The sequence below is a fragment of the Nyctibius grandis genome, chromosome 10, assembly GCF_013368605.1.
Source record: "Nyctibius grandis isolate bNycGra1 chromosome 10, bNycGra1.pri, whole genome shotgun sequence".
NCBI classification, from domain to species: Eukaryota; Metazoa; Chordata; class Aves; order Nyctibiiformes; family Nyctibiidae; genus Nyctibius; species Nyctibius grandis.
In genome coordinates this window covers 26,867,085-26,883,045 of record NC_090667.1, presented here as the reverse complement: position 1 = coordinate 26,883,045, position 15,961 = coordinate 26,867,085, and the positions used below count along the sequence as shown (strand labels likewise).

At 44.1% G+C, this 15,961-nt stretch overlaps 1 protein-coding gene across 1 annotated transcript in view; it reads right to left on the bottom strand.

Annotated features, from left to right (window-relative positions):
- The window catches only part of PTPRG (protein tyrosine phosphatase receptor type G), a 408,111-nt gene that overhangs the window by 73,506 nt on the left and 318,644 nt on the right, over nt 1-15,961 (bottom strand). The window contains exons 9-12 of the mRNA XM_068408918.1: nt 9,969-10,153; nt 7,846-7,954; nt 6,084-6,133; nt 2,882-3,680 (exon numbers count right to left, since the gene is read on the bottom strand). Of these exons, the coding sequence (XP_068265019.1) occupies nt 2,882-3,680; nt 6,084-6,133; nt 7,846-7,954; nt 9,969-10,153 (1,143 nt within the window). The remainder of the gene's footprint in view (nt 1-2,881; nt 3,681-6,083; nt 6,134-7,845; nt 7,955-9,968; nt 10,154-15,961) is intronic.

The window sequence follows — 15,961 nt, the reverse complement described above, 5'->3', positions numbered from 1 at the left end:
AGGCTTCGTGCTGCTGTTTGATTGATGGGCTAATTCACCACCTGTGGATCTTGCTGGCATGTGTCTGTGGTAACCTAGATCCAGCCTGGAGGAAAGCTCCTTCTCCTGCATTCCCAAGAGTCTTCTCACAGGGGTAGCACACCGAACAGGCCATCCAGGCCTTACTTGGACACATCTAGCAAATATTTGGGCAAATTCTGGGTTAGGTAGACCTCAGCTATCTACTGCAGAGGCCTGGAGACAAAAGATGCAAAGAAAAGAAGGACTTGCCTGAAGACACTTTGAAGGACAAGGTATACCTTTATACCACCTGGTATAAAGAGATTCAGACTGAAAGAGTCTGTTCTCAGAGTTGAAAAACACTAGCCCTTCCCAAAGTCTGGACAAGGAGTCACCAGATTTGTGACCAACCTAACTTCTTCCACCAGAGGTCAAGGACAGGGAATGAACCTCTACCCTAAGGAAAATGGCACAAGTAGGCTCTTCTTCAGCTCTGAATAGCCATTCCCAGCACTTTTGCTGCCGAGTGTCCTCTCCATACACTGAGGGGCCTGGGAGAAGCTTGTCTGGGAAGCTGAAAATATGGTACAGTTCCTTCTCATTCCTGGTATGTCACCAGAGGTTTAACCAAGATTTAACTAAGGTTAATTTGGGTGAAACAGGCAACTCTTTCACTTCTCTTTTCCCCCAGCTAACATGCTTGTTATTTCAGATGTCATTTCCTACACATGGAAGCCATTTTTGTAAGACACAATGATCTTAGTAAGTTATCTTCCCTCCATATATAAGCATGGAAAACCGAATTTACAGAGTCCTTTTAAGACTGATCATCTTTGCGTGCAGTCTTCAAGCAGGGTGACTTCAAGCGTGCAAGTGAGCAGAGCTCTTAAAAGAGGCTGTCTAGTAGGAGGCAAAGCTGCATTGAACCGCTTTCAGTGACAGCTCTCTGCATGCTGAAGAGAGACAGAAATCACTACGTACTAAGAGGATACAATTCACAATAACCAGGAAGTACTTCTTAGCAATATTAACAATATTCCCCCATCTCACTGATTTTCATCTTTTTTTCATCTTAACTTCACCATGGAATAAAAACCCAATCTAATAATAATCCCTTTGTCATGAGCTAAGAAACAAGACCAACCACCCATCTTTCCTCCAATTTATTAGGCTGAGAATAAGCCACGAGGCCCTTTCTAGGTCTTGTATAAGGGACATTGTACTTGGGCCATCCAAGAAACTGGCACATGAGAAACAGCGAAGCAGAAGGCGGGAAGAACTGAAGTCACCTATTTCATAGGCAGGTGTACCCAGGCAGACTGAATTGCTGGGGTTTGAACCTAAGTGGTGCTGAATGCTTACTCCCAACATTGCAAAGCATGGTTAGGATAAGTTCCCTCCTTCCTGATGAAAAGGTGATCAGGGCAAGCAGCATGTTGAAAGCTGCCGGACAGGCAGCTCAGACCATATTCAGTGGGAGCACTGGACTTTGAAGATTTCCAGTTGAGAAGTGAGAAAAACAGCAGCATATTTTAAAAAAATCAGCAGAATCTGGTGCAGGTTTCTTGGCTTCCACATTGTTAATGTGTTCTCTTACAGAACACTTATGATTCACAGCATTAGAGTCAGGTCAGCATTTCTGTAACAACTGTTATTAAAGACTGGATTTAGCTTTGTTTTTTAAATTGGTTCTGAGCTATAACTGAGTGCACAATGTCTGCATTTTTGTGTTTATAAACGTAGGGAAAAATAAATATGTAAGTTTTTTTCACAGTACTCTAACTCTAGAGAAGCTTTGATGGAAAAACAAAATTACAAAACAGTCTATAGATTAGCAAAATAATAATAGTAAAAAAGAAAACAACCAAAAAATGTGCACTATCTTATAAATGCTGTGGTAATACACATTATCACTCAGATAAACTCGTCGCCATATCTAAACCTCCATCCTTACTCTGCAGATAAATCCATACAAATGTACTTCATTTGCTCCTTGCAGTTTTAAGATCTGTTTTCCTCACCAGTGCCTGGAGCTCCCCAAGCAGAAACATGTGCATGTGCACCAGACTTTCTGCGCAGCGATTTGGGAGCACCATGAGACACCTGTTTGCACAGGCCTGTGCAGCAAATCTTGACCACGCAGGGCTTGGTGCACATGCAGATCACCTGGGCATGCTTCCAAAAGGTTGCATTTGCTGTGCATATACTGTGGAGTTGGTACATACATCCAGAGTTGGCATGTACAGGATCATCGATAATTCTCATCAGGACAAACATAGAAAATATGTGAACTCTGCCTGGCTAAGATTTTTTTTTTTTCTCACAGGAAAAAAAGAAGGTAACCCTAGTGCAAATGGTGCCTTGTCTTGGAAGATCAGAGCATGTAGGTTTTGTGGTGAGAAATAAACCAGCAATGACCCCATATTTGGGAGAGTATCTCAAAGCCCAATCAGAAAGAATCCTGCAGATAAACTAAATTAGCTTACAGCATATATAGGAACTTTCCCATGAAACATAGGCTCAGCACAGCAACCGCTCTTCCAAATTAATTTCACAGCTATGGTTCACTGCATTCCCCTCTTTTTTTTTTTTAACAAAATTCTTAATGCAGCATGTTGGCGTTTAACATTTTTCCAAATTTTCTCTTCTAGTAAGCCATACAAAGAGCAAGAATCTGTCCCAGTAAAACAAAAGGATGATACTTCCCCTTCTCCTCCCCCCAGCAGCAATTTGTGGGCTGGGTCCCGTGATGACCTGCCCATCTGATGAAGCCAGCCACCACAAAAATGTTGTATCTACTAGAAATCACTAAGGAATTTGGATTGTGTAATTTTCCAACAGTCTTATGCTGGTAAAAACAGTTTCCCCAGAGGTCACTCACCTGGGTTAATGGTGATGAATTTGTTATCTGAGGGATATTCCTCTGGAAACCTGTCCTCCTTTGGAGGAGGTTTTCTTGTTGTCTCTGGTCTTCTTGGGATCTTCCCCAGGTAAAGTTCGTTGGTGAATGCTGGTGGCACTTGGGTGGAAGGGAGCGGCTGGGGCTTAGTGTCTGCTTCGGCAAAGCTCTCCTCGTCAGGATCTCCAGCCGTGGGGGCAACGTTTTGGTTTGGCTCTTCACCCGATATGGTTTTATTTCCTTCTTCCTCAGCAGTCCGGCTGGGGGAAGCTGTGGCCACGCTGGGCTCCGTGCTATTGTGCGCTTCCGCGGCCGCTGTCGCCCTGTTTTTCTCCTTCTTCTCGGCATCCTTTTCTTCCTCTTCCTCGTGCTCCCGCTCCCCATCCTCGCTTTCACTCTTTTCGTCCTTCTCCCCCTCCTCGGCTCCCTCGCCGTCCTTTGTCAGCGCCGAGTCCCGCTCTGGCCCCGGGGAGGCGGCGGCAGCAGCCTCGGTGGCAGCCACCACTGGCCGTCCCGCCTGTTTGCTGGGGGCGGCCGCCGCGGGGAGCCGGGTGGGCCACACGCTGCTGGGGAAGGAGGAGATGCCACCACCGCTGAAGCCCAGCCCTGCCAGCAAGGTGCTGGTCACCACCGAGGCCACAGTGGCCTGGCTGCCGCTGGAGGAAGGCCCCATCCCCGTAGCCATAGACACGAAGGAGAAGGGGAGCCCCGAGGAGGTCCAGGTGGAGGAGCCGGAGCTGATGGGAGCCATGTCAGCTGAAGAGGCAGGAGAGGCCGTGGGCTTGAGGAGGTCACCAGCAGCAGAGGGAAAGAAAACACAGCAGAGAGCATCAGCAGGGGCCTTGACATGCTACCTGGGGTCATTTTTCTTTTTGTTTTTCCCTCCCTTTCCACACACATGCCATTCTGGTTGCTGTTCTCTAAAAATGAGAGTCTTACACCAGCTGGACACAGGGCCGAGCCAGGAACGGGACATGCCACAGAACTACACAGCAAACGATGAAGGGAGGAAACCTGTGGTCGCTGCTTCCAAACAATCATTATCATCAAAAACCTTTTTATCCTTATCTTTATTTTCCAGCAGGACCTTCTCCACCCACGTCACCAGCAACTTGTGAGTAATCTTTCCTCTCAGGGGTGAGGAGGATGTAAAGAAGTTTAATGAGTTTAGCTGCACCACTCACAGTGCTTTAATCCTCAGAATACAGAAGTTTAAAAATACAGCGTTACGTAATGGCTGTCCCAAAATAAGGGTTGTGCTGCCAGCGTGGGCATCTGCGGCTGGTGGGTCTGCTCTGACAGGGAACTCTGGGTCTTCCCACACACATTGTGAGGGCCTCAAACAGTGCTATATTTATTTCCTTAATTTACCCATCAGCATTATTCTCCTAAGGACTGGTGCTGCAGTGAGGCATCGCTCTTGTTAGAAAAGAACTGCAGCATGGATGGCTGGGCACTTGTGAAGGACTTGGAGGGCATCAGGAGGCCTTTGGCAAGTCACCAGGACCTCTACCAGCACCACCAGGCTGCAGCACCCATGTATAGGCTGGGCTTTCCCTGTACAAGTCCCCAGCCACCACCAGTGACCCAGAGCCACTTCCTTCGGGGAGCTGAGAGGAAGCAGGGAATGAACTATGGTTCATGGACTTTGCATCCTCTGCAACCTGCCACTGTTATTGTAACAAGGTCAACTCGATGCACGCACGCTCACACGTGGGTCTCTGTGCACACATGCGTATGGCTATACTGGCAAGAAAAACCCGTGGTATGTATACTTAAAAGAACTAGACAAATTAATTCACCTTCCTAAATTACATGTGGAAAAAGATGTTGTAGTTAAGTGAGTTGGCTAAGGACAAGGAGTAATTCTGTAGAAGAGCTGGGGTCAGCAGTTCTGCCCAGACAACCTGACCGTGCTCTCTCTCTCACTTAACTGAAAAATGTCTCACGTTACTGCATTAATCAGCAAGAGGAGCATTAGCTGGAAAGGTACACATCAGATAAGGACAAACAAGAGTTAAATAGGTGCTACTGAACCTTGAACAAAACTGTAAAATGTTTATTTCTAGAATTGAAATTTATAACTTAACAGTATTTCTCTGCAATTCCCGTTTTCAGTCAGGCTGTTGAAATGCTGCAGCAAACCAAAAAAGGCTGCTTTCGCACGTTATTTTTGACCAGCTGCAATCACAGAGAACCTGAGATCTCAGAAGAAAACCTGTGCTTTAGAGATTTCAAGCCAAAACTTTAAATAAGCATCTAAACTTTCTGATACTTATCAGTGTGAATCCCTAAGGCACTGTGAGATTTGCTTTTTGCTGGCATGTATAGTCTTAAAGCTGGACTGATATTAAAATTTGACAGCAGATTTTATATGTCTAGAATACCTCTATACATCATTAAACAAACATTAATCATTCAAATTCAAGCTTTGTATGTGTTATTTGCTTACTAGAGAGTATATCAAACTGGAACAGAATAAAACCAGAAGCAATGTACTCACAGTAAATTCAATAGTATGAATTCAGTCCATAAATTTGACAGAACAATTCAGTACACCACATGCCAAGAAATTTAGGTTATGGATAGCTTATGTTAAATAACCTAATAAGGTGCATTCAAAACTGAAACAGTGTATTCCAGTTTTACTGTAAATGTATCAACATTTCTGATTCTGGAATACAAAAGTCAGCTTTATTGACTCGTTAACAGTGTCACCTGAATTAAAATTAAAACAAAGAGCTTGTTAAGGCTTTATTCAGAGTAGCAGGTATCCTTAAAGCACTGCAAGAGCAAAGATGCTGTGCGGGAAGCCTTATTCCTGTTGTATATACTTCTGGTCATATAGTTCATAAAAGAAATTAAATTTATTTCCACAGTCATCATTAAGATTACAAATCACAAAATCCCCTCTAAATGAGTTCAATACATATTTGGGAAGATTTTTTAAACGCTTGATTCTCCAGCAGTCAAAGCCTCTTGAAGCATGAAGCTAGAAAACCAAAACCCTGCCAATACTTTAGGTATGTTATAAAATCTTTGGCGGTGGGTGTGAACAGCCACCTCCCCAGGAAAGCCCAGACCTGCTGCAGATTTACAAAGTCCTGCTGCCACCTGGTGGGAATGCCACCCCAAGTGACCGCTGCCCGTCCGCGCGCCGCAGCGATTTATGGCCACGACTTACCACTCCTGTCTTCACAATTCTGGTCCCCTCGAAAATTCGAGTAGTGTTAGCTGAGAAACAAAGAACAGCAGCATGTCAGCGGGCTGGGAGGGAAGGCATTGGTAAAATTGCTAAACAATTGCTGAACGTCGCTACAAAATATGTCTGCGGGTCTCAGTTTGGAGCAAAAGCAGCTCCGCTCGTTTGGTATTACCCACCTTACTTTGTACTTTTGTCTAAAGACAGATTCGTTTGCCTTTAGTTACTCAGGCTGGTTTAAGTGCACTGTCAGAAGACACATGCTCTCCTTCAAACCCAAGTTGGATGAAATGTCCTGACTTACACAGGAAGCAAGAGCAGCTGATGATAATAGTTCTTTCTGCCCTTATAATAATATTATCATTATTTATTGCTATTTATCTCAACTACAACTATAATCAGCCTCTAAAGAATGTTTTGAAAGCTCAAGTGGATGCTTTTTCTAGGTTAGATCTTGGGTACAGCCAAAGATTAGAACAGCTCCTTTTTGGGGAGACATGGAAGGAAACACAACATCTACTCCCATTGCAGATGTGTGTATCACTTCCACTGCTCCGAACACTGGGCTAGAGTACCCAAAGAGTATCCGGCAAAACTGTCAATAATGATTTACTCTTAACTGTAATTAAATAGGTATCATGGTCAAATTTCAAGAATTTTCCCATTCTGTTATCTGCCAGAAGAGGTCATCATCAGTAATCACAAGTTCCTGACTCTTGCCTGGCACTTAAAGTGAAGTCTGAAACACTATGCTGAGATACTAAACGAAGAAACTGAGAGCTACACATGAGATGTTGCTTGGATAGGACTTTTCTTGCCCGATCCCTGCTCTCTCTGCATTGCTGCTAACACTGTGGCATGACACTGCAACAGAACTAAACTGTGTCCACAGCTTGATATCCTTCAGATGTGAAGTGCTAAGAGAGTAGGATTAAAAACTCCGCATTTTCTGAAAATCACACTGAAAAATGCCTCTGTTATTTTGTTCCATATACAGCATCAGACCCAAGTGACTTAACTCTTTGCTTCATCTTAATGATTTAAATTCTTAACTCTCTGCTTGTTTTGTTCTTCCATTACCCATTCCAAGGTTTATATACTTGTAAACTGGAGTGCTCTCAGCAGAAGTGAATTTTGCCCTACTTAATAAAAAAGTAGCAATAAATTCCCACAAAGGGGCAAAACTTCAGCACTTAGAAAACCCAAAAAGCATCAGGTTCTCCGACCAAATCTCAGCTTCACCAGATTTCTCCAATAAACTTAAAAGGAAATCCATGACAAATGACAGTTTAGCACGTAGTTCTTTTCCTTTCATTTAAATATGTTTTGGAAATCACTGAGGTTGCGTGCATGGTAAAACCTGAACGTCTCCACATGTGGTTGTCAAGGTAGGACTGATCCCCTTTCCTCTTTACATAAAACAGACACCGATGAGACTCACATTCTGCCATAGCTGTGCCTCTGATGCATAAGCAGTCTCTGATGAATTTGTCTTAGAAAAGCAGTCCCAAGAAAAGCCCTGAATTCTCCTAAGACCTGACAAACCCTGCCAGCAGAGAGGTGTAGGCAAACCCCCATCGCCAGAAACAGGACTCTGATAAAGTCACTGGCCACAATCTGAAATTAGCATTGTCTACATGCATTCAAACATCTTCTGAAATCGTTCCACACCATATTGCACTCTGCAAAGAAAATGTTACACACAAAGAGTCATAAGGTAAAAATATGTATGTGGATTTTTTACCTTGAAAGAGCATAGTCTGGCTAAAGTCACTACGCATTTCATTTCGGCAAACTGCTTGAACTCTGAACAGATAAAGGATGTCAGGTGAGACATGGCTAATGATGGCCTTCTGTTTAAAAAAAATAGATATTATTCAGTTTTTTACCCCCACAGTACTGTCCACGATCAGTTTGAAACATATAAAGCATTGCGCTAACACAGGACATTTCTGCCACATACGACAAACTTATTTCTAAACAGAAATATTCACTGGTCTCCTGGAAGAGGGCAAGGGCAAAGGACTTCTTCCCTGGGATAAAAGTGGTGCACTCTGTCTCCACTGACTCTGAACACGAGAAAGAAATGAACATGTCTCACATCTACTCTCATAACAGTCTTCATGCTCGAAAATCTCTGCTCTCCTCAGAAAAACCTGAACCCCAAATCATTTGGCCATACAGGAATTAGATTTTTATAGGTGGAGATCCAAGTCCCAAACCCAGGATAAGCCCAGAAAAGCCACTGTATGTTCATACTGACTATTTATTTTGCAACAAACTGGCTACGACAATTTGATGCCGGTGGCCTGTGTAATATGATGGCTCGGCACCATGGGCTGGGATGCCCCTATGTACTTTTACACCTGAGACACTGCCTTGCTGCCTCCCAGCTACTCTTTTGTGTTGCCTTAGTCCATGATCACATCAGTTCATGTCTTGTAGCAGACACCACCAGTAGCTGTGTGTGTCACTTGAAATACCAGTGGTCTCTTTAGCAAAACACTGTCTACCTCTGTTTCAAGACAGGACAGCCCAGCTGCCTCTGCCAAAGCACTGAAAGCAAATTGTACTTTCCTCTGAAAAAGAGTTTCCTTCTTCTTTTTCCCCTGAAATAGACTAAGCTGTCATTGCTTTCTTAACCTCCAAGCTCTGCTGTACAGCACAGGGTCTCATTGCAATTTATTTCCAAGCTATCACTCCATCACATCCCCTGCACTTTTAATTATTTCTTTTACATAAAACAGGATGCTGTCACTGTGCCCACCTCATTTTTGCTGATTAAGGCTCTCCTCCCTATACCTGATTAAAAAAATTTCCCTTAAGAGTGTGAAGTTATGACAAGAGAGAGGTTACAATACATCATAACCTTGGGTGCCTTTCAATAGATTTCTTTCTGATTTCGTGAGGCACATCGGTCCCTAATGTGACCCAGATAACAATGTCTAGTGGGGAAATTGAAAATATAAATGGAAATGAAGTAAAAGAGTCTTCATCTAAGGGAATAAGAGAAGTATTATTGTATAACTGATTGAATGGGCCCAGAGGACTGTGTATTTGAAAAAAAAATATGATAACAGTCATTACGAATAACACACTGTGCTGCTGCATTTTTCATGTGCATATACAATTACTGATTTCATTATTCTAGAGGCTTTCTTTGATTAACAATAAATGGAGGCCTTTCAAACCTGAATATGCCACTTTGATTTTATATGCAGAGAATGTTAAAGACTGGTACAATACTTGCTTCCACTTAGGCAAGAATGACAAGCAGATCAAATCCTAAATGGAGGAGATAGACTGGTGTTTCCATCTATGCTGGAACTGTCTTGCTCTTCCCTCTTTCTCCCACTGCCAGACGTAGGCAGTGCTTGTACAGGGCCACTCTGCAATAATCTTCTAGCCCTGACCATGCAACTTCTACTGCTGGCAGCACTTACTGTCAGAAACTGCTCCAAAGTCTGCAAGGCGCTATGCACAGTGAAAAGCCCGAGCCTAGGAACAGATTTTGGGGGACCGGGCTTTTAATGTGAAAATCTGTGAGCTGAACACAAGCCAAACGGTATTCAGAGCCGAACTATTTCCCGAGCCAGCTGCTTCTCAGCAACAGTACATGAAAAAGTGTCTGCAGATTTAGTCCTTTATGTACTCACATAAACTATAAATTCACACTCCAGTGTTTTGGGTAGTCTGTTATGCAACATTCAACTAAGGCTGAACATTTTTATAGCAATTCATTGCCAGTCAAATGCTAGCCTGTCTGTAAGGTAACAACTGCTTTCCTCCTCTACTTCCTTCTACTGAGAAAACAACAATATAAGGATAGCTTGATACATGTGTCTGGGGTTGATGCTGCGGTTTTACCAGGTCCTTGTCACTGTCCTTGGTGAAAGTTTTCTCCTTTTCATCTTCATTTTTAGTCCAGCTATATGAGATCATGTAGTTCATGATCGGAGGGTGGTAGATGGTTTCTGGTTGGTTCCAGGTCACAAGTAATGCTGTCCTGTTCACAGGCTGTACTTTCATGTTGACCGGGGGAGTGCTGCAAGCTACAAAACAGAAGGAAAAAATATGAAGCTCTCCTAAATAACTGAGAGAAAACAAACAGGAAGAACTGTGCCTCGCTCTAAAAGCCAGGTTTTTTCTTTAATGCCCTTGCCTACAGTAATAGCTTAGACTGCAATCCACTGAGACCAATGGGATTTAATATCACCTGCAGCTGCTTTCAGCTCTCCAGAGTAAAGGGAGCAAGAGAATCCATCCTCTGCAGGCAGGTTGCTTAGTTCTCGACTTATTTTCAGTCCTGACATTTGTACGTAGACTTTGACTTGGTCACTTAAGAGCTCTGCACTGGAACTTTAATTAAACTTTAATTAACTGGAAATTAAGAAGTCCAAGCAACCTGAGCCCCAGCTTTCCTGGCCCACAGTCTCCTGCCGTATGAGGGTGGTAAATACTCCAGTGTGCTCTGCAGGTCCTGGAAATAGTTGGAACCTCTGAAAATGTGACACTATTGGGTCAGTAAGTATTTTCCTCTTACCTAGTACATTTTTGCACATGAGCAGGAATTCCTTTATACTCCTCTTTCTATATATTTTCCTTCATAGATTCTCAACTGTTTGTCAGTAAACTATCACCAGCACAGGAAAGAGTGGCACTTGATGGTCCTTGGCCATCTCCTTCCCAGAACCGGCAGGGAAACCCTCCGGATAGCCCCCAAAAGCCGTGCCTTCCTAACCCTGCCTGCAGCGGGGAGGCACAAGTTACTTTTCACTCAGGCTTAAGTCGAAGGGAACATCAGCATAGGAACAGTCTAACCAGAGGGCAAAAACATGGGTTCTGCTTACTGCAGCCACCTAAACGCAAACTTCTGCAGGGAAGACCAAGCCCAGGTGCAAACCCAGTCCGTACACTTCAGGAGAAGCGGGGTGTGCACAGCCCACTCGCAGCTGCTGAAGAAAACATTATTCAAGCCACTGAAATGCCACGGTCAGGGTCCTACTGAAGAACACTAGATGGCACTCAGATGCTATCCAAAAAGCACATCATGCACTTCCCAACTATAAAGAGTTTAGATTTTTTCCAAGCTTTAAAAATCATGTTTAAAATACACCATTTAGGACAGATTCTGACATTTTCTTTCTCAATACAAACTCTGAACCAAGAAAAATCACTTGCAATGATAGCTAAACATGGGTGCCATGGCAAAGGAGCTGGTCTCTTCTGCCAGGGAAAGTCAAAGTGTCACCCAGCCCATCATGCTGACACTGTTTGCAGAATTATTTTTCCCAATACGACTTTTCCATTTAAAGCCAACACATTCAGCTTGTTTGCGCCCTGCAGGTATGTGACTGCGTGCATATTTGGCCATTATTTCACTTCTAAAGAGCTCTGACAGCACTGAAGGGGAGAAATGTCTATTCCTATGCCTGGACTTGCAGGTTGGTCATGTAGCTCGGCTGTTACATTACTGAAATAGCTACAGTTCCTAAATAAAAATGATTAAATGCTGTAAACACCAATATTACCAGTACAATAGAAAAATACCTGTCAAATACATTTGTGCAGTTATAACTCACATTTTGTAGCTAGCCTGAACAAGAGAACATATATTGCAGAAATATGCTTGGGCAGGAAATATCTTTGGTGTTTGCTCCTGCCATGAGTGGTGACAATCTTGCAGTTTTGCAGTAGATCCTTCTGCTCGACCCAGAAGGATGATCCAGCAAAGCAAACAAACCTTGCAGTACCTCAAATCGTTGACAAAACGAATATGACTTTCTATTTACACTGAGCTGAAGGGACCAAAACGGCACTCTGCTGGCAATGCCAGAAAGCCAGAAGCAAGACCTTGGTCTGCTCCCCACAGACCCCTTCCACTCCTGCGCCTTCCTGGGGTGCCGCAGAGTATGGCATGAAGGTGGCCAGGACTTGGCCAAGAGGGCACAGCTGAAAGTAGTTGCTGTTGTCACTATTTACAGAGCTTCACAATCCTTGGTATGCCTCTCCATGCTCACCTCTTCCTGCTGAGATAGTCAGATCAATTCTCACTGACATGACTGTTTATTGATAACTGCACCAATAAATCATAACTGCCCCCTTTGAAGCCCTTTGTCACCGCAGAATTATGCTTCAAAATGCCAGGCCAGCCTTTATCGCCCCACCTAATCAAATCCTCTCAGGGATAGAAGCCCAGGGTGAAGGACTACCCAGACCAAAAAGTCTTATCCAGTCCTCCTCCTCCAGGAGGACGTGTAGAGATTTATATATTTAAAGCAATCGTGCATCAAATTGTTTTAGAAATAATTCAACCAGGTAACCTTCATGAGAGACAGAGAGATCCACCTTAATTGCAACACCTCTCTGAACCATGGCTAGCCAGCTGTTTTTGAGACAAGGACCCCAAGCCACCCTAGGGAGAGGGGACTGTCACATCCTCTGTTCCGTGTCACTCTGCAGCCAGCTTTGATGCCATTCAGAACAGCTCATGCCAATCAGAGGAGAGAAGTGGGTATTTCCCAAGGGTTAACAGGAGACTCACAGGCTCAATGTTAGGAGACCCTCCCTCCCCTGCACCCCAGTCCAAGGTCATGAGCACTTTTCAGCAGCTGAGTGACTCCAGTGACTTCACTGAGACAAGTTTTGACTAGGACAAACCGCATTCACAGCATGCTAAAAGGAGACTGAATTTACCATACTGCTATTTCACAGTAAATATTACAAAATTTTCATGACTTAGTATGACTTAGTTCCAGTTACTCCAAGGCACATAGAAGTACCTGATGTAATTAAGTAATAACCAACCTTTTCTGTTCAGCCACTTTTTTTTTTTTTTAAACAGCTTATGAATAGGCAAAAAGAAATCTTTTTTATAAAATGAAACATATGGTTTTATTAATTTAACCAAACCTGCTCAGAACACAATGGAATAAAAAAACCATTTGATCCAATATTTCAATTTGATGATTTAATTAAAGTGATACATAATAATCTAGCAAATGTCTGAAAGGAAAGAAAAAAAAGTGTAATGATTTGACCATCTATAAAACAACTGGCATTTTCCAGAGATCTAATTCTCCTTTCAATACCCTGTGTGCCTTGGATTTGTGAAAGATTAAAAGAATCACAGGCTCCTTGCTTTCTTTTTTTCTTAAGATGCTAAAGAACTTCTACTGATTTGACAAAATGTGCAGCTGAAGGACAAACAGAAACGCAGAAAGAGGTTGGGACAGATAGGGAGAAGTTTACATCTTCCTCTGAATTGAATCAGGACACACTAAAGAGAAACACAAGCTTGTCTTTTTTTTTTTTTTTTTAATATCCAGGCTAACAAAGCAAAAAAAGCCTGTGAATTCATGATTGCTTGAGAAAAAAAAAAAAGAACTGAAACCAACAACCAGCATCATTTCACATCGAAACAGCAGATCTCAGCTATTTTTAGAAAAAATATTACAACTGCTCTCTTTGAAATTCAGAACCTAAGGGATAATAAAAACACTGAGGGGGCTTTCAGGATGTCTTTCTGCGGTGTAGTGCAGCACTGAGCAGAGATACCTGAACTGGCCCTGCATAGGTCTAGCAGGACACCAAAGCCACCGTGTCCTGGCTAGCAGACCGCCCGTGCCAGGGCGCCTGGAGGCAGAAAAGCCTGGCCAGGGCCACAGGGCTACGTCTCAGAGGCACTGCACAGGCAAGCACGTTCGCAGGACCAGGGGCAGGCTTCGCAGCAGGCAGCCATGCCCCGAGCGTGGCACGCCTCGGACCTCTCAGAGTCAAAAAACACCCCCTCACCCTCCTGTCAGGGATGGCCTGAACTGGGAACCTGGCAAACAAGCTGGCTCCTGCCTTATGGAAAAGTCCTGCAGGAGAGGGAGGGCTGCACGGGCGCATCTGGAGGAAGCCCTCTGCCCTGACCCGGGGCAGCCTCAGCCGGCGCTTCCAGCTGTTGGTCATGTGCTGTGGGGCTGACTGGGAGCGTGACACAGCCTTTTCTCTGCAGATCAGCCTGCCGGGGAAGGCAGGGGGCAAGGCAGCATCTTGTCTAGCCTCATCTTCCAGGGCTCACTCAAGCCTGGAGAAAACCTGTTTGCCACTCGCAGACAAATGTAGCATGCTAATACAGTCCTCAGCGCTGGCCAGGCCAGCCATACAGCAGAGAATTATTTTCTTCATGTTAAAACATTCCAATGGGCTGGAACAAACAAAATTAATTTAACAACTCTGCATTCATCTCTCCCATAATTTGATTTGTATGTTGTATTTGGCGACGCAACCTCCACGAGGCTTTCCTAACTGAAGCCTGATAAAGCTTAATCCAAAAGCTCCTGGCAGCTCCATTTCAGAGAGCTGAAAGACAAAAAGGGGCCTTATTGTTTTGCAGAAATTAACCACTGATATTAAGATACACCCATGAATGCAGAAAGGGCATGTAAGAGAATATTACAGGTTTGTTTTTTTTTTTAAGAGCAGCCTACATTTCTCTTTCAAAGACAGAAATGCAAAGCCAGCCAAACTTTCTGGGTTTCATCAGGCTTTTTGCATATGCTACCTGCGGTTATAAAAAGAGCTATTTAGGGAAAGTCAGGGAGAGCGTAAGAACCATATATTTGGTTATTTCTTGTGTACCTTCTCCCTGTAAAACAGGTGCCTCATATGATGAATCCAGTGGCTCTAGGCTCAGAGGGATTTATAAAATCCTCTAAAAAATGTTCTAAGTTAGCTCTTCCATGCATAAAAATGTCACCACTTTAAAGGCAGCTATTTCTAGCTGTGCTGTGGCCTCTTTTGGAAAATCCCACTCTCTCTCCCTCCTGCTGCATGTCTCAGCAATGCAAAACTGCCGTTCCTCTCCTCGGTACCGTGGGACACACGTTGTGTGATGAAACCCTGACAATTTTCAGTACAGAAAAGCAATGTGCCAGTGAAGTCCTGAATCCCTCGTGGTGAGATGGGCAGGGATCTTCTAAGGCAATTCACACATAAAGGGAGGAACCAGGGGCATCAGGATGTGCCCATAGCAAGTTACTGGCTCAGAACTGCTCAGAGGTGGCTAAAAGACAGGGGCAAGGGTCTGGTCTTGTTCTGGGAGGCACCTCCTGGCCCTAAGGTGAGAGGGGCTTCCCTTCTTTTCCTCACTAATCTGGATATGCTTGGGATGAGTGGCAGGGAACAGTGTTTTTCCCTCACAAAGGAGGAGCACAGAGGATGGTAGATGGGGCATTTCTTCCCACACGCTGAGTAGGAGAGAGACTGAGAGGTCAATATGGGGGTTTCATGCCTTTCTTCCCCATAAGGGCAAACGAGTTGGTGGCAAAGCTCTTGGGGGATAGAGGGTGTTTGTTTCCCTTCTGCCCCAGCACTGGGAAGGAGCTGGAAGGGCCAGTCCTGCAGGACAGACAGACCACTTGCTGCTATCCAGTAATGACACAGAACTCAGCCACAAGTTTCCCAGACGAAGCCTGAAAACTGTCATCCATGCCTGTGCTATCAACAAAATACTGCACCTTGTTCACTCAGCCCTGCAGCCCCCAGGAACCCTACTGCAGACAAGAGAAAAGTGATGCCACCAACAGAGAAGGGAAGAAAAATGCTTTCAACTGTATATATATCTACATACACACACATATATATTCCTTCTCATTATTAGACCCTCAAAACTTCAAATAAGCCCTAAAATGCAGAAATATGGGTTATACTGCAATGAGAAAACTCACACTTGCTTTCAGTGCCATGCCAACAGTGTCATGGTAAGGGAAGTGACACAGTGCCGGATTCAGCTGCCTTGCATTGGCGTGACTCAGTGGAGACGCTTGGGAAGAGACTCCGATCCATAACAAACAACAGCGTTCTTTGGGCTG